Consider the following 25,418-nt stretch of genomic DNA (forward strand, 5'->3'; position numbering starts at 1 on the left):
TAACTCCGAAGACCTGAAGAAAACACGAAGCCCTAACGAACTCCGTGTCTCCTCAGACGCGGAAAAAGAAAAACTGAGGGGCGTGTCCGCACGGCGAGCGGGAAGAGGTGTGTGCACATGCGCAGTACGATCGCTCGCGCGACGGAACGCCATAAAGAGATTTTGCTTTAAAATCCTCCGGGGCCGACGTGGCGTCACCCACTTGTGAGAATATCAGCCTGCTTGTCTTTGGAGAATTACTTATATACCCTTCCCATCACAAAGGACTACCTCATATATCACCCAATCAGCAATCCTGCAAGTACATAGGAGACCTGTGATAGGGCCTTAGTGTCCTTGCCACACCTCTGCTCAGTAATAAACAGTTGGGATGTCATGACAACGGAGGGGGGGGGGGTGTTTGGTCAGTTTGTTTGTAACAAGACAGTTGGTTGGGATGTCATGGCAATGGTCTTATCAGTTTGTGGTCAGCCAGAAATTCCTGTCTTGCCACTGTCAGTGGAAACTCACACAAACACACAGAAATAAGCAGAGCCAAAAGAAAAGGCCAGGAAATTCCAGAACAGCTGTGACTAATGCATGGGTTTCCCACACTCTGAGGTCACATTTAGCATGGCTGTAAAATGGGCACATTTTCTTTTTCCTCAATTAATGACCATGTGCTAATTTTGCAATTAGCATGTGACCATTTGCATGAGAGCCATTAATGACACCTATTTTCTAGGCGATAAGGGCTTCCATATTAACCACACTCTAATCAGTTAGCACACGGCTATGTAGATGCGCTAACCAATTAGCGCTGGGCATGCTTACTCTCTGCCCCCAAACATGCCCCCAGTGCTAAAAAAATAAAAAGTATTTTTAGTGCGTGAGAAGCAAGTGCAAATGCCAAAACTACTGCAGGATGCCTAGCACAGCCTGCGGTAGTGATTTTTAACCTTACTGAAGCTTAGTAAAAGGGCCCCTTTTGAAAATTAAGTTAATTTGGGTTGCCTAAGACAGGGTGTGAAGATTTATAAAATTTATAAAAGCTTTTTGAATTTTGAATTATTATTTTTTAAATTTTCTATAATTGTTTTTCATGTTGAAAGTGTAGAGTAGAATTGGTTTTTAGATCTATGAAACAAACTCCTAGCTTGAAACACTTTGAATTGTATTTTTTGGCAGCACAAAGTGAAGAATGTGCAAGGGTATGAAGAGTTTTGCAAGGCACTGCAGGATACTCTCGCTGAGACAAGTATAGAGATGGATCAGTTTTCGAGTTCAAATCACAAGTGTTTAATAGCCCAATACTCAAAAGAGTTTATATGTTTAATGCTGGCACTATGCATACAAACTTCCTATCTGTCAGTTTTCAGTGGCAACATGTAATGTTTGTGTGATGTTTGAAGTGTTTGTTTGATTCTTGGTATACCACCTTTCTGTGATACAACCAGAGCAGTTTACATATAACATATAGGTTCTGTATTTTATCTGTCTCTAGTGGGTTCATAATCTGAATTTTGTACCTTGGGCAGTAGAGACACTAAGCATTCTTATAGACTGCCCCAGTGCTGTCCAGATAGTGCCAGTGCCAGGAAGGATATTCTACCTAACATAGCTGGCGATGTTCATCCACTATCCATATATCTGGTGGCGGTCCAGCAGTGTGTTCATATAGTCCAGGGTATCTGCTTTTTGAGATATCCACAGTGAATATGCATGAGATATATTTGCATATAATAGAGGCAATGCATTCTAATATATCTCATGCATATTCATTGTTCTAATGAGATCAAAACCTTTCCCTCCAGGCACATACGTATTATAAAATTAATTGCGTGACTGCATAATAGAATAGTTACTATCTTTTTATTATCTTTTCAATATGCACATTTATATACTTATTGCTCTATTTGTGCTTGTATCACTATGCTCATACCTCATTCATTCCCACTCATACTTCACCTCATTCATACCAACTACTACAATTTTATACATATATCAATAGTACAAGGCAAGACCATAAGGCTCAGGTATCACAAAGTCCCATCAAAGTGCTCCAGTCTTCTTAGGATTAATACGTTACGAACTCCTGCAGTTCTATTCAAGATCACATCTAATTCCTCCAAAGAAAAATCCAACAGTATCTGCTCCAGTCTTCAACCTTTAAGGAATACTTTAAACTGAGTCCGTGAATCTTCCTTGAGCTACTATTTGTTCAATTGGTCTCCATTTTCCTTCTAATGGTAGATCCACAAGTAGAATCAGTGTCCTTGTATTGATATTCATCAAACCCAACGCTTGCAATGCGTTTCACCCACTGGCCTCATCAGGGGTTTAACTTAAATCTTATAGACAGCTACATGCACAGGATCGACCTACAGGTGGGCATGAATGAGGTATGAGCATAGTGATACAAGCACAAATAGAGCAATGTATATAAATGTGCATATTGAAAAGATAATAAAAAGATAGTAACTATTCTATTATGCAGTCATGCATATTCATTGTGGATATCTTAAATACCAGACTTGAGAAACCCTGGTATAGTCAGTGTTGCCATTCCTAGGGATAGCAGCACTGAATATACATAAACACCACAGCTGGCATTAAAAAAAAATGCTGTTGTAGAGTTTAAGTTATTACCCAAAAGAGGGCATCAATAATTTTAGATCACAATCCAAAGACATATTTTATTAAGCAGGAAAACTGACCTACAGTTTATACATTTCCCTTGAAAAATAAGTGGATGGAACACCATCTTTCTGTGATGAAAAAAGGAATGTGTCTCAAAGCACTAATATTTCTGATCATGTGACTTGACCAAGAATTTTGAAAGAAGGTTGTCAGAAAAACTTTTCCCCTTTGCTTTTCAGATTAATGTTACAAAAAATGTTCCTTTTCCTAGTGACACAATTTCAGAAGAATGATCACCCTATCTTATCCTCCTGTGTCTTGACTTTATATGTTTACCATAGATAATTTTTTTGTAGCATTCTCATAATGGATAGTTTGAGTGAAAAAGACGACACTGGTGATACTGACATAAGTGGAGAGTATGAAGATGATTTTGAAAGAGACCTTGATTGGCTAATTGATGAAGAAAAGGAAAACTTCAAAGAACCAGAGGTATTTGAAAGGCCAACATTAAAATTTTAAACCCATTTCTTTCTCATTTGACAACTGTGGGTGGGAGTGCTGTAGAAATAGCATTCATAGTCCATATGGAGAGAGCACCTCAGTTGCAATGACATAATGAAGGAGGCAGAAGGACCAATACCCCAGAGTGCTGGCCTGGGTGGGGTGTTGGAGACCTAGGGGCATCAGAAAGGGGTAAACCACCTGAGCCCACATGACCTGTTCAGATTTAAACTTCTCTTCCCTCCATACCTCCTTTGTAAACTGCTTAGATTTCTTCTTTGAAAATTTTGCAATATATCAAATAAACTAAACCTGAACCTACTATAACCCCTTCAGTAGCAGCAGAGGCAAACATAAATGAAAGTAAAGGAGCACTGTGCTCTCGAAGGTCCTAGTATATACTGTCCACATGGCAACAGGAAGTATCAATCAGAGGAGGTGGGACACAGGATGTTTTCTTTATTTTATGGTTGCTGCTGTAGCAGCTGGTCCAGTGAACTGAAGGAGCTATGACAGGAGAGAGAAAAGGAGGCTTGAGGCAAATGCTGAAACAGAGAGAGGTATAGTGAGGAAGGGGGAGAGAGACAGAGCTACTGACTATGTTGGGGGGCTAAGAAAGAGGGCAGATGCTGTATCATACAGTGGAACACAGAAGAGAAAGGGAAGATGCTGAATATGAGGGGGGGAGTGGAGAATAGGGAGACAGGAGAGATGCTGGACATGAGTGGAACTGGGGAGACAGATGAAAGCTGCTGGAAACCTGGGGGGGAGTGGGGAATAGGGAGATAGAAGAGAGATGCTGGAAGTAGGGGAGTTGGGAATAGGGACAGAGGTAAAATGCTAGATATAGGGTGAATGAGGAATAGGCAAAGGGCAGTCAAAAGACATGGTAGGAGGAGGGAGAAAATGGCTGGGGGCTTGAAGATGGGTCTGATGTTGGGGTCATAAGGGACAGCTATAGGGGGAGACATGGAAGAAGACAAAAGGGCAAGTGAAAAATGGATAGGGATCCCTGGAAAGAGGGTTAAGAAAAGAAAGAGAAAAGCAGAAAACCAACATGGGACTAATATGACTGGGAAAAATAAAATGTCCAGACAACAAAGGTACAAAAATGCATTTTATTTTGAATTAGTAAATTGGAATATGTCAGCTTTGGAAAATGTGTATCTGATGTCTTTGTATTATGGATAATCAAGCCAGCAAAAAAGAAAAGGCTGTGAGTCTCAAAAACAGTAAGATATGATTTAAAAATATATATATTTAAAAATTATTTTAAAATCATATACACAGTGCAGTTTGGCATTTATTTGAAATAATGTGAAGACCTTGGTTCAGTTGACTTTGTATTTTGTTCAGTACAAGAGGAAATACATTTTTCTGTGTCTGTTCTATTTGAAACTGCATATTGTTTTGTAAAACGTATTTATTAATAATGCAACCAGAATAATTAGAACACCATAAAAGCAGTCTTTTTAATTTAACAATTCTTTAGCCCTTTACCCCCCATGGATGTCCCTTTCCCCACCCCACTCCCTCCCACCCTAGCACCTTGCCTCTGTGACATCCTCTTTGGGGACATGGTCAAGGATGCAGTCTCATAAATAAAAGGATAACTGCTCTGCTTGAGCTGTACTTCCAGCTGGCTGAGCAGTCTTATTCCCTCTGTGGAAGACCTTATCATTAGCAAATCCTCCAGCAATTTTATGATTGAGGTCTACAGCAAGGTCAGCAAGGGTTTGAGTAACCAGGGGTGTAGAGGAGTCAGAGGGAATGGGCGGAGGAAGCCGCGGATGTTGTCCATATACAATGAAGAATGGAGATTGCCCAGAGGCAGAGTGTTCACTGTGGTTATAGGCGAACTCGGCCCACGGGAGAAGAGATGCCCAGTTGTCTTGCCGCCTGTTGACAAAAGCCCGCAAGAACCCCTTCAACATCTGGTTTATCCTCTCAACCATCCCGTTGGTCTGGGGATGGTAGGCAGAGGAGAAATGGGTGACAACCCCCAGGGCGGAACACAGGGCTCTCCAGAATCGTGAAGTGAACTGGGCCCCCCGGTCGCTGATGATCCTGACTGGTAGCCCATGGAGCCGGAAGATGTGCTGGATGAACTGCTGGGCTAACAGTGCTGCCGACGGAAGCCCTGGCAGGGGAACGAAGTGTGCCATACGGGAGAACCGGTCTACCACCACCCAAATCACTGTGTGCCCCTGGGAGCGGGGAAGATCCGTAATGAAATCCATAGACAATTCCTCCCAGGGGGCTGCAGGAATGGGCAAGGGCTGCAGATCCCCCCAGGGGCGCCCCACAACAGACTTGGTCTGGGCACAGGTGGGGCAGGTCGTGACAAACTGGAGGATATCTTGGTTCATACGAGGCCATTGGTACTGTCGAGAAATCAGACGGAGGGTTTTTTGAAACCCAAAGTGTCCGGCCCATACAGACGAGTGTCCCCAGTGCATTACTTTTTCCCGGTTCTGCGGAGGCACGAATTCCCGCGTTGGGGTGACCCCACCCGGGGCCGCACAGAGGCAAGCCGAATCCAACATAGGATGAGGTTCCTCAATGTCCTCTGGAACTTCGAAGGCTCTGGAGAGGGAGTCTGCAGGGGTATTCTGACCAGCCGACCGGAACACAAGTTGAAACCGGAACCTGGCGAAGAACAACGACCTTAATTTGTCGGTTCTAGTTTATTATTTCAAGAGAGAATATTCTACCCCTACTTATGCTTAGATGTTAAGAATGCTGTTAGCTGGGCAGGTTCAAAGAAGACATATTTTATCGATTGAAATTTTACTACACATTTACAGGGAAACCTCAAAAAAAAGGTAGCCCCTAATTGAAGTACACCAGGTTTCATCATTAAAAACTGTTGGCGTCTTTTTTGTGTTTCTTTTGCAAGGTCCGGAAAAATTTGTATTTTTTGGCCCAGAAATAGTTTTCCTTGATTTTTAAAGAACAATGTCATTATCCAGTTTTTATCTGGGGCCAAGGCAACTGTTGCAATTAATGTCGATGGAGTAATCGGATCAGAGTCCGATGACCCCAATATTGCTGAAAGATTAAGGTCCTGTTTGCCTTGGTCTACTTGAATTTTTGAAGGCAAATAATAAATCCGTGAAAAAGGAGGAATACCTTCTTCAGCTACCCCCAAAATTTCTTTTAAGTATTTCCTCAGCATTTCTCTCGGTGTTACAGTCAATTGTTTTGGAAAGTTCAGGAAACGTAAATTATTACTCCTAATTGAGTTTTCTAGGGATTCTGTCTTCCTTCGTAAAGAGGTTAAGTCTTTTAGTGAAGTTTCCTGTACATTTTGCAATTTTTTAAGTTCTTCTCCATGGTCTTTGGTTTGTTGTTCTATCAGTTCTAATTTTGACCCCATTTCTTTTGAATTTTGTTCTAACACCGCACAATCCTGAGATAATTTTTGTATTTGAGGACTTAGAGCCTTGCCAAGATCCACAATTAATGACCAAAGGGAATCTAGTGTAACTTCCTCAGGTTTAGAAATAGTTATAGGAAATTGTGTTAAATGTACCTCCGCCATCTTCGTCTGCTCTGTCTGCACCAAACTTTCAGCGTCTTTCTCCTTCGGCTCTCCAGCGGCCGCTAAAAGCTCCGCTCGGGTTGTCTGTTCCTCAACTGCCCGGAGTGATCCGGTTGTTTGTAGCGCTTCCTGCCGCTCTTCAACCAACCCTGTCAGGGAAAATGATGTAGGTGGCGCCAACAGTGGAGAACTACAGCTCGAAGGTTGTGGGGGAGGTAAGCTCTAGCCCTGGAGATGCGCCGGCGTCTCTATTCACGCCGGTGCGACTCAGCGGGCTTTCCACCGAAGGAGTTGGAACCGACGGTCTCTGGAGATAGGATTGTATTCCTCCAATAGAAGGAATATGGCGCTGAGGGGCAGTGGAAGCTGGACGGCCCCTTCTCTTCGGCATATCCTCAAAAAGGTAAAACTGCTAGAGCTAGCAAAGGTCATGCAGTAGCTATGACAAGAGATTCTTGTGATCCATAATCACTGTAAATCGATGCTCTGCCCCTTCCAGCAGATGTCTCCACTCTTGTAGGGCTAACTTCAAAGCTAGCAGTTCTCTATCCCCTACAGTATAATTGCGCTCCGCTGGGGAAAACTTTCGGGAGAAGAAGAAACAAGGTTGGCGCCGGCCCTTGGCGTTAACTTGAGAGATGACTGCCCCGGCGCCCAAAGCAGAGGCGTCCACCTCTACCACAAAAGGTTTGTCCAGATCCGGGGCCTGAAGGATGGGAGCAGACTCAAACGCTTTCTTCAACTGACTGAACGCCGTGTGCGGCTCGGCCGGCCAGTTCTTAACATCCGCATGCTTCTTAGTGAGTGCTGTCAGCGGAGCTGTCAATTGAGAATAATGGGGAATAAATTGACGGTAGTAATTAGCAAAACCCAGGAACCGTTGCAGTGCCTTCAGGCCTTGGGGTTGGGGCCACTCCCGGATAGCACGGAGTTTGTCTGGATCCATTCGCAGACCCCCAGGTAATAGAATATGCCCTAAAAAAGGCAGAGTCTGCTGGTGAAAAGAGCATTTGCTGAGTTTGGCAAACAAGCGATACTGCCGCAAGCGCTGGAGGACGGTCCGAACGTGGGCCACGTGCTCCTGGGGATCTTTAGAAAAAATCAGGAAGTCATCTAGGTATACAATTACCGTAGAATAAAGCAGGTCTTCAAGGGCGAAGTTCATGAACCTCTGGAACACCGCTGGAGCGTTCCACAGGCCGAAGGGCATCACCCGGTATTCAAAGTGCCCCTCATGCATATTAAACGCAGTTTTCCATTCGTCCCCCTGCCGGATACGGACCAAGTTGTAGGCCCCACGGAGGTCCAACTTGGTAAAGATCTGGGCCCCCTGCAGCCGATCAAACAACTCTGGGATAAGGGGCAGAGGATATCGGTCCTTCACGGTGATGGCATTTAGACCCTGGTAGTCGATACATGGCCTCAGGAGCCATCTTTCTTGGTCACATAAAAGAATCCTGCTCCGGCAGAGGACGTGGAGGGGCGAATGAACCCTTTCTGAAGATTCTCCCGGATGTAGGCTTGCATGACCTTCGATTCCTCTCGGGATAGCGTATAGAGTCGGCCCCGCGGTGGCATCTTGCCGGTCATCAAATTAATAGCGCAATCAAAAGACCGATGTGGGGGTAGCACGTCCGCTTCCACGGGATTGAACACATCAGCGAAATCCCGGTACTTTTCTGGCAGAGCAGCTTGACAAACTGGCACAGTTCTAGGAGTGGCCACCACCGCGGGGCAGCTGGATTCCCGACCCCTCAAACAGGTCTCGGCGCAGGCGCCACCTCAGGCTTGAATCTTCCCTAAAGTCCAATCTATTACGGGGGTGTGACGCCGTAACCAGGGCAGGCCCAGTACCACAGGATGAATGGTACGAGGTAGAATCAGAAATTGAGCCTCCTCTCGGTGGTCTTCCCCCACCTGGAGCCCCAAAAATGGAGTCACCTCAGTGATAGGCTGGGGTAACGCCGTTCCCTGGATGGACGTCACTTGCAAAGCGGGCCGATAGGGCAGTATAGGCCATCCCATCTGCCGCAGGAGTTCCTGACAAAGTTTCCCCCTGCCCCGGAATCCAACAAGGCTCGGGTGTGAACCACCGTCTCCTGCCACCACAGGGTCACCGGGAGAGTAATCAAATTGTCTGGTAGGGGATTTGAGTGCCCCAAGACCCCTCCCCTCAGGGCGCCTTGGGAGTGGCGTTTCCCGGCCGTGCGGGGCAAGTGCTGATGAAGTGACCGGCCTCACCGCAATACAGGCAAAGGCCGCCCCGAAAGCGTTGAGTCCTCTCAGACGGGGTTAACTGTTGACGGCCCATGACCATAGGTTCCTCGGAGGCCTCCCTTGGCCCTCTGGAGCCCCGTCGGGGGGAAAGTACCCGACTAGGCCAGGACCCGCCTCCGGACCCCCTCCACCAGTCCGCACGGGCTCTAGCCCTTTCCTGGAATCGGGTATCCACCCGGACACAGAGCGAGATCAAGGCGTCCAACTGCCCCGGAACCTCCCGATCGGCCAGCTCGTCCTTGATCCGATCCTGAAGCCCCTCCAGGAAGATAGCGGATAGTGACTCCTGATTCCAGCGCAACTCTGTCGCCAGAGTCCGAAACCGGATAGCATAATCTGCCACGGTCCCTTCGCCCTGTTGGATCCGCAGCAGCTCGGAGGCGGCGGAAGACGGCCTTCCTGGAAGATCAAACACCATGCGGAACCGGTGCTGGAACTCCGCGTAGTTGTCCAAAAGCAGATCTTGTTGTTCACATAGCGGGGATGCCCATGCTAGTGCTCGTCCCGTTAGCAAGGAAATAACATAGGCCACCTTTACCTGGTCTGAGGCAAAAGCCTCTGGTTGCATCTTGAAGTATAAGTTGCATTGGTTAAGGAACCCCCGGCAACTTCCAGGGACATCATCAAACCGAGTAGGCTCAGGGAACCGAGGTCCCGGGAAGGACCCTCCCGGACGGGGAGCCGCTGCAGCGGCCTGGTGTGCCGCAGCGGCCTGGTTCTGCACCTGGACCGTGGTTAACTGAGAGCAGACATTCTGCAGGGCTCCCAACAGGGCGTTCAACTGCTCCTGCTGCTGCTGGAGAATTTTAGCCAGGTCCCGTAGATCGGGTTGCGTTGGCGAGCTCATGGCTTCAGGTTCCTGTCTTGTCTGAAAAGAAGGTGAGCCCTTAGGTCCCGCAAGGCCCCGAAGGACCTCAGAGGACAGCCGTGCAACCCTGTCTTCACCCGCGGCGACTGCCGTTCACCGAGGGTTGAGCCCCCAGCTGCAGGCGGCCAACGGGACTTCCGGAAACCGCAAGGTTGACGAACTGACCCAGTACTGGAACCAGGAGCGAAGAGGGCAGGTGGAAAACAGAGGAGTCCCATAACAGGCCACAGGTCCGGACAGGCGGCAATCAGAGTCCTCCAAAAACAGGCAACAGGTCAGGGCAGGCAGCTCACAGCGTCGTCTGAAACAGGCAACAGGTCAAGGCAGGCGGCTAGCAGAGATATCCAGAAGCAGTCCAAAGGTCAAAACCAGGAGAGCAAGGAAACGAACTGAAAACTAGAACACACGAAGACTGGCCTAGGGAAACAGAACCTGAAGCAACGTCCTGTTACAGCCCCGCTCCTTAAATACTGTCAGCATTCAACCGCCCAGCCCCAGCCAGCATGGCCGGCCAATCGGAACCCGGCTACTGAAGCAATCCCTCTGGTTGGTTCCGTCCGGCCTCTCAGGCGGAGCTACAGCACCGGCATCCTAATCTGGTTCCTCTGAGGCGGAGCTTCGGGTTCCCACGCCCGAAAGTGGAGGAGATGCCGGCCATCGCGACTCGGCGCCATCCTCCCCGCTGGCGCAAGCACGGACCACATAGCCGGCGATCGAGAGTCCGGAAGCCGCGATCGCCGGCCCACGGCCTCAGCCTCGGACTGGGCGGCTATCACCGCGGCGAGCCCCGGCTCTCTGCCGCGGCCTCAAGAAGGCCGACCCTCGCCGCAATGGACACCGGTTCTTGCTTCCTGCAGAGGAGCAGCCGGAGGGAGCGACGGATGTGACAGTAGACATGGGGTTATCCACTGCTTGCCATGGGATTGGTAGCATGGAAGGTTGCTGCTATTTGGGTTTCTGCCAGGTACTTGTAACCTGGATTGGCCACTTTGGAGCCACGATGGTGAGCTGGATGGACCATAGGTCTGGCCCAGTGTGGCTATTGTTATGTTTTTTATGGCATGGTAAAAGCAGGATAAAAACTGCTGAAGAAATCCTGGGAATGCCAGTGAAGAAACTGATTGGTGATGTGAAAACATGTTGGAACAGTACTTGCATTATGTTGCGAAGTGCAGTTAAATTGAAGCAACCCATTGGTTTAGCTTTGAGTGGCAGCAATAAAATCACAAAGAAAGGTGTGCCTGCCGAACATGATCTTGCTCAAAAACTTGTTGATGTTTTGCAGGCTTTTGAGGAAGCCACAACAATTGCATCTGGAGAACAGTTTGTTACTGTGTCTGTTTTTCATGCGCTGGTTGAACACCTGATTAATTCAATCGATACAACATACGGGGAAGATTCAGGAGAGGAAGTTGATATCGATGATGAAGATACAGAATCAGCAAACCTGAAAGTTACCTGTCGCTTGAAAGAAGAGCTAAAGAAAAGTTTACTCCACAGATTTAAGGATACATTATTTGATAATTTATATAGATTAAGCAGCTTCCTGGATCCGAGATTCAAATCAATCTATGGTAAAGTACCAGATGTCATTACAGTTACAGCTCAAGAGATTGTAAAAATGCAAACCACTGATGTACCATTTCCAGTCGGCAGCAGCACAGCCATGGAGATAACTCAGACATCACCAGCTGTTCCAGAGTTTGGAACACAGGATGTGGATATGCCTCGACAGAAACTCGTTTCTGGGAAACAGTGGAATATACAAATGTTTCAGCTAAGAAATCCAGACTTCCATCACAATCTACTACTACTACTACTAAACATTTCTAAAGCGCTACTAGGGTTACGCAGCGCTGTACAATTTAACATGGAAGGACAGTCCCTGCTCAAGGAGCTTACAATCAAAAAGACAGGTGTACAATCTAGAGGCAAGTGTACAATCTAAAAGACAAGTGTAGAGTCAATTTGATAGGGCATACTATATTTCTCGAAAGGTTAGGTGCCGAAGGCAGCATTGAAGAGGTGAGTTTTAAGCAGAGATTTGAAGATGGGTAGGGAGGGGGCTTGGCGTAGGGGTTGAGGAAGATTGTTCCAGGCACAGGGTGAGGCAAGGCAGAATGAGCGGAGCCTGGAGTTGGCAGTGGTGGAGAAGGGTACTGAAAGGAGGGATTTGTCCTGTGAGCAGAGGTTACGGGCGGGAACATAGGGGGAGATGAGGTAGAGAGGTAGTGAGGAGCCGCAGACCGGGTGCATTTGTAGGTAAGGAGTAGAAGCTTGAATTGTATGCGGTATCTGATCGGAAGCCAGTGAAGTGACTTGAGGAGAGGGGTGATATGAGTATATCGGTTCTGGCGGAATATAAGACGTGCGGCAGCGTTCTGAACGAATTGAAGGGGGGGATAGATGGCTAAGTGGGAGGCCGGTGAGGAGTAAGTTGCAGTAGTCAGACTATGACAGTGATATTTGAATCAGATGCAGTGCAGAACTTGCTTGCTGTAAACACGAAGATCCTTTGGAAACTGGTGGTGATGTTTTTGTTTCTGGAAGCAAAGAGAAATGAAAGTGCCACTACTGAACTGGCTTGCACAAAAGTTTCTTTGTACGCCGGTGTTTGCACCTGTTCCTGCGGCTAGCGGAGTCCAATCAGGCCAGCAGACAAATCCTCTCAACTGGTATCTTTAGAAACTCTGACAGCTGGATTAAGCCTTTAAAACAATAACAAAAGAAAGAACCAAGGAAGCTTCCGTTGGGGGAAAACACAGGTTTATTCTTTATCCAGAATTAGGACAAAAATAAGAAATAGAATAGATACAGTCTAGAATAGGAAGAAGAACATATTACAGAAATTACAATGGAAAGTTGGTCAGGGCAGTCTCTCAGTTCTCTGGCCTGAGGCCAAGAGCGCTGCACACTGACCAGCCTCCTATCTGGCAGAGAAATATTATATAGGGTTTCTTTTCCCTTTCAATACAAAAGGAGCACAAGAAGGAGGAGGGTTTCTCTCCCCCCCCCTTAATTAGCATCTTACAGTCAGTCAGGATCTCCAGTATCAATAGAGAAATACATAGCATCTGTTTATATTTCCTTTGAAGATGCAGTTGGTCTCTTGTCCAAATGTTTTGGATATTATATCTCTTCTATTCATCTTTACAGCTTTTCACACACAAGAATATATTTCTCAGAACCTTTGATCTTTTATCTTAGCATTTCTCCTATATCCTTATTCTAAAAGTGGAGACAAGAGTTAAACTGTTTCCTTTCAGATGTGATATATTTCTCACCTGATAGCCCAGCCTCTATGTTTATGTCATAACATGTCAGAACATAGTTTCTCTTGTTTTTCAAGGAAATGCATAATAAAGAAAGCTACAAAAGGGCTCCAGTAGCCTGCTTCTCAGAGAGGTTCAATTGCCTCTCCTTTGTGAGATACAGTATTGATCTTTTGTTTTAGACAGAAAGATGTCTTCTGCAAATGTTATGTGTTATGTCCTCTTATAGTTACAACAAAAAGAGTAATTCTCTCCTGGATTGAAGTAGCCTTACTTCAAAGGGCATGGGGAAGAATTCTGTCTCCTGAGCTCCCTGAGGCCTGACCATATTCAATGGGAGAGATCGTGGGCAATCAGGTTTAATTACCTGACTTGGTAAGAGGGGGGGGGGTAGAGAGTAATTGCTATTCCAGCAAGCTTTTCCCATGATTAGAAAGAGAGGAATCTCCATTTCTCTCTGTCCAGAAATATGAGGAATTAATTCTGTATATTAAATAATTGGAGGCCTTCCGCCTCCTACAACACCAGCCACCTCTGTGCTCTCAGAAAGAATTTTTTCTGCTGCTAGACAAATTATAGCTGCAAGACACAGTTGTCTGAAGCCAACCAAAGTGGACAAAATGATTTTTCTTAATAAAAACTGGAAGATGTAGGACTTGACCAAACTTTACTTTTCACATGATGTAACACTGCATGGCGTGCTCACAGTAAAGTTTGCCTTTGTTCAATTGCTGCTGCCTGGTTTTTTTCTTTACCCTGTGTGTCATAACATTAGCATGTGGGCCTCACTATTTCAATTAAGTTAAATTGAATCAAATTGAATCGAAAAACCAATTTTTTTGAAAGAATTGAATCGTACCGAATCAAAACTTTTTGACTGAATTGGACAGCAGTACTCAGCATAGATCAGCCAGGGAGTGCTAGAGGACAGAGGAGAAGCCTTCCACCCTATGTGTCCAGCATGGGCATGTAAGCTGCTTGTTAAAACTAAGGGCTTAAGCTTATGCCAAAATATGCTGAATGCTGAGATACAGATTTTAGCTCTTGGACTGTAGTTCAGAGACTACTGCATGTGGTGGCCTTGCCAGAGAAGACCACAAGAGAGAGAGAGAGAGAACTTTATATATGTATACAGACAGACAGGGTTTTGTGTTTATTTGTCCTAACCTGTGAAGGCAACATGTTCAAGTGTACAGCGCTTCGTACATCTAGTAGCACTATAGAAATAAGTAGTAGTAGTAGTAGCAGTAGTAAGTTACCCGTCCCCCTGCACATAAATAAATTGATTTTTGTTTCACCTTCCAACCTTTGTGTGACTGTGTTTTCAAGTCTCACAAGCCCACTCTTGCTCACAGTTACACTGCAGTCTCTACCTCCCAAGCCTAATTCCAGCTTTTGACAGTTTACCAGTAGGGGACAGAATCTTTCATTTCAGGGAAGCCTGGTCTGCAGTCATCACCACTGTTAGTCAAGGGTTCAAACTAAATTTTCTTCACAAACTTCGTCATAGACCTAGCACAACCATCTCAATCCCCCATCACTGTACAGATATTCTAGCCATGGAGCTTGTCACCCTTGTACAATACAAAACAGTCAAACAGGATCCACTTTCACTTCAAGGCAAAGAATACTATTCCAGATTCTTCCTGATTAAAAAAAAGCCTCAGACCCATTCTCGGCCTTTGTGAACTGAATCTCTGTCACCAGAAAGAAAACTTCAAAATGAAGATGATGGGATTTGATATACTGCCTTTTTTTTTTAATGCAATTTTTAAATTTCACAAGAAAATATCTTGTTACATGCAACATTAGGTACATTTGTGAAACATGTAGTATAAATATACTTCTAAAGCAAAGTACAAGGAATTCAAATATAAATCACAATGTCACTACCTTAGACCTCAATGAAAATCTGGAGGAGGAGGAAATACAGATTCAGGGAATCTAAAAGTTGAATAATAATAAACATAGAAAGACATTAGCCCTAACATCCACCTTCTTCCTTTAATTCTGGTATCAAGACAATCTTTTTCATGCCTATGAATTCTCTTAATTGATTCGGTACAAAGAAAACATATTTAACGCCCAAGTATTTTACTATGCATTTACATGGGTATGCAAGCAAAAAGGTTGCACCTAGTGACCTCGTTTCTTCCCTCAATGCCAGGAATTGTTTCCTTCTTTCCTGTGTTTCCTGTGTGGATCTGGAAAGATCCACAATTTCTGACCACAGAACTTCTGTTGAGTATTTTTTAAGTATAATTTCAATACTGAGGTAAAGTCTTGCTCGAATACAAATGAGATTAATAGAGTAGCTCTGTTAGTTACCTCAGTCAGTGAGTCCTCTAGAATAAGTGAAATGTCTTTCAGTTCCACGGAATTTTCTTGGTCTAAAAGTCCAGGAATCTCTTCTTGGGTTTTCTTAACCGGAGGAAAGAAAATCTTATTTATTGGAGGTATATTTTGATTAGAACATTTTAAATTTTCAACAAGAAATTTTTTAACTATATCCAATGGCGAGACTCCTATTGGCTTTGGAAAATTCAAGATTCGCATATTTAATCTTCTATTGTGATTTTCAATTTGTTCTATCTTCTGACGAATATTTGTATTATCTTTCATTATTACTGTAACATTTTCCTTAATCCTTTGAATCTCATCTTAAGACTTCTTCTCTTGACCCTTAAAGTCCTGTTTCAGCTTATCAACAGATTTAGAAAGTTGGTCAACAATAGATACAAGATTTTTAGTTTCTTGCGTTGAATTTATGATCAGGGCTTGCATCTTTTCCATCGCAGTCCAAAGAGTGTCAAGGGTTACTACCCTTGGCGGGACAGACACACTTCCCGGTGTTGAACCACCTTCCACTGCCGTCTTCATCTCCGAGGGGGGGCCCTCTCTACTGCCCACAGCTTCCCCGACTTCCGGGTTGTATGGTGCAGCACTCCCCTCGCGTGTTCGAGCAGGGCAGGGCGGATTACCAGTCCGGAGGGGATAATGAGATCTCGAACTCCAATGACGCCAGGTTCCCTGCACCTGCGTCTAGCGGAACTCCTCCTCCGGTTTCTTCAGGTAGGCGCCGAGTTGCAAAACTATCGATTGTTCGCTGCCCAGGGGACGATGTGCGAGCCTGGGAGAGCAAGGCTTTAACAATCCCCTTTCTTTTTGAATGCGGCATCTCTATTAGAAGGGAAATGAAAAGAACAGCAGTGGAAGATCTCTTCGAGCGTCTCGCTATACTCAGCGTGTCGGCGCCATCTTGACTCCTCCTCGATATACTGCCTTTCTGTGGTTACAATCAAAGCAGCTTACATATTATAATCAGGTACTTAGTTTGTAACTGGAGCAATGGCGGGGTTAAGTAGCTTGCCCAGAGTCAAAGGGAGCTGCAGTGGGAATTAAACCTGGTTTCCCTGGTTCTCAGGCCACTGCACTAACCATTAGCCTACTCCTCCACTTGCTACAATACTTCTGTTTATCACTTACAGTGACTGACTAGCCTACTACTACTACTACTTATCATTTCTATAGCGCTACTAGACGTACGCAGCGCTATACTCAAATCCTGATTCACCTCCTCCACTGGCAATTTCTACACTTCAAATTCTCCCACTATCACTACCAGTAATATGTATTTCCATTTGTCTCCCATCTGTTCCCAGAGTATTTACAAAGCCTTAGATTCTATATATGGCATGCTCCCGAGATATGTGTACAACTTAATTGGCTAATGAGCTGTTAACTATCAATAATTGGGTGCTAACAACCAATTATTGACATTAATTGTCACTGATTAGGATTTGTGCACTCGTCTGGCTGTGCATTATTCTATAACACTGGGCACCTAAATCCCATAGCATGCAACCCAAAAGGGGTCATGGCCATGGGAGGGGCATGGGCAAGTCAGGGCGTTAAAAATGTTGCGCGCATCAGGATTTGCATCAGGTTTTTCAGCAGGCGTAAGTCTGGCGCCCAGAGAATCAACGTTAAAAACTACTCTATAAAGAGCACGTAATGCTGATCTTTTCAGGTGCTCATTTTTGAGCACCATTTATAGAATTCATCCCCCCCCCCCCCAAAAAAAAAGTAGCTGCTGTAGTAGTGGCCCACCTCGCAAAGCACTTTGTCTATCTGTACCTTGATGATTAGTTATTCTCAGCCCCATCCAGACAGCCAGCCTTACACTTCCTATGTGCCACTACAGAGGTTCTGCAAGTTTTGGACTTTCTCATAATTTACATGCAGTCTAGTCTCAAACCCAAACGGGGGCAATTCAGTAACAGGTTACCAAAGTTTTGGCGTCTACTTCTATAAGAGCACCTGTGGGTTATGTTCCCTTGTTCTGTATTTGTTGAGATTCTGTCAGTGTTTTGCATGTGTGACCAAGGTAAAGGATTTGGCAGTATGCATCTTTAGCAGTCCTGCTTGCTCAGTTTTCCCAATAAGAAATGTATTGATGTTCTAGGGCAGTGTTCTTCAATGCAATGCCTATGAGACAATGGCAGCCCCTGCCATCATTCTGTCTTATTTAGTTATTTTTGTGGGGGAGCCAACTCTGGAAGGATGTATGTTGTGAGAGCTGTCCTTCATTGACACAATTTTCTGCTAAAATATCTATGACCAGAAACTTAAAATCTTCTGAACATAGTCTCCGCAGATAATTTACTGTCAGAAGAATACGGTGGTAGACAACAAAGTTGCAAATACTGACCAACAATTTATGATTTCTTCTAATCTCAAGAGACCTAAAACGACACCTGCAACACCAGACAAAATAGCCGACAAAGATAAACATAAAACACAAAATCTAATTCTCTCATAAATTCAGGCTTGAAAAGATAAATCGGAAGGAGTCTCAATCTCTGAGAAGTTCTAAGAGGACATTTCTCTAACATTATTTTGCTCTGTGCTTTGGGAACTTAAAGATTGGGGTTTAAAAGAGGAATTGTAGGTTATTGATAGGCAGAATTAAAAAAAAATTTTTTTTGAGCAACTATATCAACTAGTATCCATACTCTTTTCCCCCTAGTTTTAAAACTTGAACTTTGTACCACAGTATTAACAGATAGCCTCTGGAAGGCACAGCATGACCTAGTTCAGTCTTAGGGGGGGAAAAAGAGAGAATCAAGCATTATTAACTAGTTTACTTAGAGGGGAATAATCGAACGGCGCTGGCGAAATAGATTGGCCGGAACCGTATTATCGAAAAAGATGGCCGGCCATCTTTTCTTTCGATAATACGGTTTGGCCCGGCCAAATGCCAGAGTTCGCCGGGTTTGAGATGGCCGGTTTTGTTTTTCAGCGATAATGGAAACTAAAAGCGATTATCTCAACCCCGGCTAAATCCAAGGCATTTGCTCATGGGAGGAGCCAGCATTTGTAGCGCACTGGTCCCCCTGACATGCCAGGACACCAACCGGGTACCCTAGGGGGCACTTCTAAAAATTAAAAAAAATATATACAAATAGCTCCCAGGTGCATAGCTCCCTTATCTTGGGTGCTGAGCCCCCCCCAAATCCCCCCCAAAACCCACTCCCCACAACTCTACACCTCTACCATAGCCCTACATGTGGGTACAGTGGGTTTTGGGGGGGGTTTGGAGGACTCAACACTTAACACCACAAGTGTAACAGGTAGGGGGGGTGGGCCTGGGTCCGCCTGCCTGAAGTCCACTGCAACCAACAAAAACTGTTCCAGGGACCTGCATACTGCTGTCACGGAGCTGGGTATGACATTTGAGGCTGACATACAGGCTGGCAAAAAAAGGTTTTTATTTTTATTTTTTTAGTGTGGGAGGGGGTTGGTGACCACTGGGGGAGTACGGGGAGGTCATCCCCCCATTCCCTCCGGTGGTCATCTGGTGAGTTGGGGCACCTTTTTGAGGCTTGGTCGTGAAAATAAAAGGACCAAGTAAAACCGGCGAAATACTGATTAACGCCACTTTTGTTTTTTCCATTATGCGCTGAAGCCGGCCATCTGGTAGCCAGGCCCATGCCTGCCCATGTCCCGCCTTTTCTCTACGCCGCCGACACACCCTGTTGAACTTTCGCTGGTGAGGCGACGGGAAAGCGGCGATGGTGTCAAAAAAGCAGCTTTCGTTTATACCGATTTCGCCGCTTTTGAGAGATCGCCGGCGATCTCCCGATTTGTGTTGGAAGATCACCAGCGATCTCTTTCGAAAATAAGCCTGATAGTGTGCACCCCTTTTCCCATAGTATTAAAATGAAACTTTTTCTAGAAGTAGAAACTTAGCCAAAGAACATTAAAAAGTTTAGTAGCAAGGCTCAAATTTTGTTCTAAAAGACAGTTATTTTCTGTTCTTTGGCTGCTGGAGAGGTAGCACTGCTATTGACCTGAATTAGGTATTAATTAAGGTATGAGGAAGTAGAATATTTGCAAAGGTTATTAAGGGCAATCTGATTACTGAGTTAGCTTGAGCTTTCTGCCACAGCCTACAACATTAACAGATAACTTCTAGAAGGCACAGCAGGACTTAGTTTAGTTATCAGTCCCCTCCACCCCTAGCATAACTCTTCATTTATAGTCAATTATTCTAATTAGGATAACAAGGGAGGAGTGCTCTTACAAAGTTTTAAATTATATTTAATTAATTTCTAAGAAGAAAACACTAAATAAATCACATAATTTACCATATAAGCTAAAGTTTTTTTATATTAGACTAATATCCTTAATACCTTAGTAAGTTTTTGATTATTGAAAAACTCAAAAATACTAAGATGGAGCCAGCAGTCCAGCAGGGAGAGGAATGCTATCCAGTCTTTTGCACTGAGTGTCACATATATGATTATCTCCCAGTTCGTGAGTGGTTATATGTGTATGCCCGATACAAAGAGCTTCTAGCACTCAGAGAATGGGTCTGTTCTCTTGGGGCTAAAATAGCAGACTTGCAGGAGCTGAGGGAGACAGAGAGGTACATAGAGGAGACCTATAGGAGCACTGTAGAAAAGTCCTACCTCCAGTCTGGCAGCCCCTGTGCTGCCTTGGAGGAGGGAGGTTTCCTAAAAGGAGAGCATCACCCTAGTGCAGCTGGAAATAATCCTGTAGACAGGACCAGCACACCAGGGAATGCAATATCCTCTCGTTGTTGTAGTTGGTGATTCGATTATTAGGCATGTAGATAGCTGGGTGGCTGGTGGATGTGAGGATCACCTGGTCACTTGCCTGTCTGGTGCAAAGGTGGCAGACCTCACGCGTCACCTAGATAGAATTTTAGATTTGTTAGGAACTGGGCAACATTCTGGAAAAGGGGGAGCCTATTCCGAAAGGATGGGCTCTACCTTAACCAGGGTGGGACTAGGCTGCTGGCATCGGCATTTAAAAAGTCGATACAGCAGCTTTTAAACTAGAAACGGGGGAAAGGCCGACAGTCGTTCAAAAGCGCATGGTTCAGAATAAGGTATCTTTCAAAGATATCACCAAAACAGGGAAGATAAGGCATCCCAATAGTGAGGTTGCAAATGAATACTGTCAAGTACAGAGCATGATGTATATAGGAATAACAAACATAGTTTGAAATGTCTATATTCGAATGCCAAAAACCTAAGAAATAAGATGGGAGAGTTAGAATATATTGCACTAAATGGAAAATTAGATATAGTAGGCATCTCTGAGACATGCTGGAAGGAGGATAACCAGTGGGACAGTGTCATAGCAGGGCACACATTATATCGTAGTGGTGGTGTGGATCGAATTGGTGGAGGGGTATCATTGTATGTTAAGGAGGTCTTTGAATCAAATAGATTGAAAATTCTACAGGAAACAAACACATCTTGGAATCCCTATTGATTGAAATTCCATGTGTAAAGGGGAAAAGGATAGTGATAGGAGTGTAGTACTGTCCGCCTGGCCAGGATGAACAAACAGATGTAGAAATGTTAGCAGAAATTAGGGAGGCTAACAAACTGGGCAACACAATAATAATGGGTGATTTCAATTACCTCGATATTGACTGGGTAAATGTAACATAAGGGCATGGTAGAGAGGTAAAATTCCTTGACGAAATCAAGGACTGCTTTACGGAGCAGCTGGTACAGGAGCTGACAAGAGAAGGAAAAATTCTAGACCTAGTCCTTAGTGGAGCGCATGATCTGGTGCGGGAGGTAATGGTGCTTGGGCCGCTTGATAACAGTGATCATAATATGATCAGGTTTGATATTAGCTTTCGAGTAGGTATATGCAGGAAATCTAATACATTAGCGTTTAACTTTCAAAAAGGAAACTATGATAAAAATGAGAAGCATGATGAAAAAAAAAACTTAGAGGAGCAGCTGCGAGGGTCAAAAATTTACATCAGGCGTGGATGCTGTTCAAAAATATTATCCCAGGCCAAATATATTCCGTGTATTAAAAAAGGAGGAAGGAAGACCAAATGACAGCCAGCATGATTAAGAACGGAGGTGAAGGGAAGCTATTAGAGCTAAAAGTAAATCCTTCAGAAAATGGAAGAAGGAACTGACTGAAAATAATAAGAAACAGCATAAGGAATGTCAAGTCAAATGAATAGTGCTGATAAAGAAGCCAAAGAGGGACTTTGTAAAAAAGATTGCGTTGGAGGCAAAAATCACATAGTAAAAATTTTTGAGGTATATTAAAAGCAAGAAGCTGGCAAAAGAATTGGTTGGACCACTAGATGACCGAGGAGTAAAAGGGGCAATCAGGGAACACAAAGCCATAGCAGAGAGATTAAATGAATTCTTTGCTTTGGTCTTCACTGAGGAAGATTTGGGAGAGATATTGGTGCCAGATATGGTATTCAAAGCTGACCAGTTGGAGAAACTGAATGAAATCTCTATAAACATGGTGGATGTAATGGGCAATTTGACAAATTGAAGCGTAGCAAATCTCCTGGACCGGATGGTATTCATCCCAGAGTACTGATAGAATTGAAAAATGAACTTGCAGAACTATTGTTAGTAATATGTAATTTATCTTTAAAATCGAGCTTAGTACTGGAAGACTGGAGGGTGGCCAATGTGACACCGATTTTAAAAAAAAGGTTCCAGGGGAGATCCGGGAAATTATAGAGTGGTGAGCCTGACGTTGGTGCCAGGCAAAATGGTAGAGACTATTATAAAGAACAAAATTACAGAGCATATTCAAAAGCATGGATTAACGAGACAAAGCCAACATGGATTTAGTGAAGGGAAATCTTGCCTCACCAATCTATTTATTACATTTCTTTGAAGGGGTGAACAAACATGTGGATTAAGGTGTGCCGGTTGATATTGTGTATCTGGATTTTCAAAAGGCATTTGACAAAATACTTCATGAAAGACACCAGAGGAAATTGGAGAGTCATGGGATAGGAGGTAGTGTCCTTTTGTGGATTAAAAACTGGTTAAAAAATAGAAAACAGAGAGTAGGGTTGAATGGTCCGTATTCTCAAGGGTAGATAGTGGGGTTCCTGGGTCTGCTTTTTAACATATTTATAAATGATCTAGAGATTGGAGTAACTAGTGAGGTAATTTAATTTGCTGACGACACCAAGTTATTCAAAGTTGTTAAATCGCGAGAGGATTGTGAAAAATTACTAGATGACGTTACGAGACTGGGAGACTGGGCATCTAAATGGCAGTTGACATTTAATGTGAGCAAGTGCAAAGTGATGCATGAGGGGAAAAAGGAACCGGAATTATAGCTACATAATGCAAGGTTCCACGTTAGGAGTCACTGACCAAGAAAGGGATCTAGGCGTTGTTGTTGATGATACGTTGAAATCTTCTGCTCAGTGTGCTGCGGCGGCTAAGAAAGCAAATAGAATGTTAGGTATTATTAGGAAAGGAATGGAAAACAAAAATGAGGATGTTATAATGCCTTTGTATCGCTCCATAGTGCGACCGCACTTTGAGCACTGTGTGCAATTCTGGTCACCGCATCTGAAAAAAGATATTGGAATTACAAAAGGTACGGAGAAGGGTGACGAAAATGATAAAGGGGATGTACTACTTTCCTATGAAGAAAGGCTAAAGCGGCTAGGACTCTTGACTCTTCAGCTTGGAGAAAAGAAGGCTGAGGGGAGATATGATAAAGGTCTATAAAATAATGAGTGGAGTGGAATGGGTAGACGTGAATAGTTTGTTTACTCTTTCTAAACATACTAGGACTAGAGGGCATGGAATGAAGCTACAAAGTAGTAAATTTAAAATTAATCAGAAAAATTTTCTTCACTCAACGTGTAATTAAACTCTGGAATTTGTTGCCAGAGATGTGGTAAAGGCAGTTAACTTAATGGGGTTTTAAAAAAGGTTTGGATGGCTTCCTAAAGGAAAACTCCATAGAGCGTTAGTAAAATAGACTTGGGGAAAACCCACTGCTTATTTCTGGGATAAGCAGCATAAAATGTATTGAACATTTTTTGGATCTTGCCAGGTATTTGTGACCTGAATTGGCCACTGTTGGAAACAGGATGCTGGGCTTGATGGACCTTTGGTCTGTCCCAGTATTGTACAGGGGTGTAGCCAGACACCCAAGTTTGGGTGGGCCTGGACCAAAGGTGGGTGGGCAGCACTCTCCCCCGTATACCTTTTAAATACCAGATTTTCACTGGCAGCAAAAAGTTGTTGGGAGTTTTTGGCTGGTGGGGTTTGGGGTCCCTGCCAGCCACATTATAGGTGTGCTGCTACTTGGTGGGCCTGAACCTAAAGTGGGTGGGCCTGGGCCCACCCCAGCCCACCCTTAGCTACGCCACTGGTATTGTAATACTTATGTATTTATGTTGAATATGAAGAGAAACTTGTCGCAGAGGCTAAAACTCACTACAACATTTTCAGGTACATCAGAAGCAGAGAGCCTGCGAAGGAATCCATGGGACCATTAGATCACAAAGGAGCAAAAGGGGCACTCAGGCAGGACAAGGCCATAGTGGAGAAACTGAATGAATTCTTTTCTTCGGTCTTTACCGGAAATGGTTTTCAAGGTTGATGATTCAAAGGAAATGAAAGAAATCTCGGTGAACCTGGAAGATATACGGAGTCAAATTGACAAATTAAAGAGTAGTAAATCACCTGGACCGGATGGCATACATCCAAGGCTACTCAAAGAACTCAAGCATGAAATTGCTGATCTGTAGTTAGTAATTTGTAAACTGTCGTTAATATCGTCCATAGTACCTGAAGATATGGAGGTGGCCAATGTGATGCTGATTTTTTATAAGGGTTCTAGGGGTGATGGGAAATTACAGACCGGTAAGCCTGATGTCAGTGCTGGGCAAAATAATGGAAAGTAGTATAAAGAATAAAATTACAGAACACATAGACAAACATGGTTTAATGAGACAGATTCAGCATGGGTTTAGCCAAGGGAAGTTTTGCCTCACCAATTTGCTTCATTTCTTTGAAGGCATAAACAAACATGATGATAAAGTTGAGCGGGTTGATGTAATTTATCTAGATTTTCAGAAGGCTTTTCATAAAATTCCTCATGAGAGACTCCTGAGAAAATTAAGGAGTTACGGTATAGTTCCACAGGGATCTCCCCTCTCACCGACTATATTCAACCTAATGATGACACCCTTGGCCAAACTACTGTCAAACCAAAACCTCAACCCATACATCTACGCTGATGATGTAATGATCTACATCCCATTCAAACAAGACCTAAGAGAAATTTACAACGACATCAACCAAAGTCTACATATCATGCACTCCTGGGCAGATGCCTTTCAGTTAAAACTCAACGCAGAAAAAACCCAATGCCTAATACTCACCTCTCAACACAACACAAGCAAATTTACCACCATCAACACACCAAAACTAAATCTACCAATTTCGGAAACCCTGAAAATTCTTGGAGTAACCATTGATCGGCACCTAACACTTGAGAATCACGCGAAAAACACAACCAAAAAGATGTTCCATTCAATGTGGAAATTAAAAAGATTAAGACCATTCTTCCCAAGGACCGTCTTCCGCAATCTGGTACAATCATTAGTACTCAGTTATCTAGATTACTGCAACTCACTCTACGCTGGTTGCAAAGAGCAAATACTCAAAAAACTCCAAACAGCCCAGAATACGGCAGCCAGACTTATATTTGGAAAACCAAAATATGAAAGTGCAAAACCCCTACGAGAGAAGCTGCACTGGCTCCCAATCAAAGAACGCATCACGTTCAAAATATGTACCCTAGTACATAAAATCATCCATGGTGATGCCCCAGCCTACATGTCAGACCTGATAGACCTACCATCCAGGAATGCTAAAAAATCATCTCGCACATTCCTTAATCTCCATTTCCCCAACTGTAAAGGTCTAAAATACAAATTAATGCACGCATCAACCTTTTCCCATATGAGCACGCAATTCTGGAACGCATT

General features: G+C 44.1%; 1 protein-coding gene across 1 annotated transcript in view; it reads left to right on the forward strand.

Annotated features, from left to right (window-relative positions):
- CCDC181 (coiled-coil domain containing 181) overlaps positions 1-25,418 on the forward strand; it is a 301,144-nt gene that overhangs the window by 80,503 nt on the left and 195,223 nt on the right. The window contains exon 3 of the mRNA XM_030203843.1: positions 2,976-3,111. Within this exon, the coding sequence (XP_030059703.1) occupies positions 2,976-3,111 (136 nt within the window). The remainder of the gene's footprint in view (positions 1-2,975; positions 3,112-25,418) is intronic.

The sequence above is a fragment of the Microcaecilia unicolor genome, chromosome 5 (assembly GCF_901765095.1).
Source record: "Microcaecilia unicolor chromosome 5, aMicUni1.1, whole genome shotgun sequence".
NCBI classification, from domain to species: domain Eukaryota; kingdom Metazoa; phylum Chordata; class Amphibia; order Gymnophiona; family Siphonopidae; genus Microcaecilia; species Microcaecilia unicolor.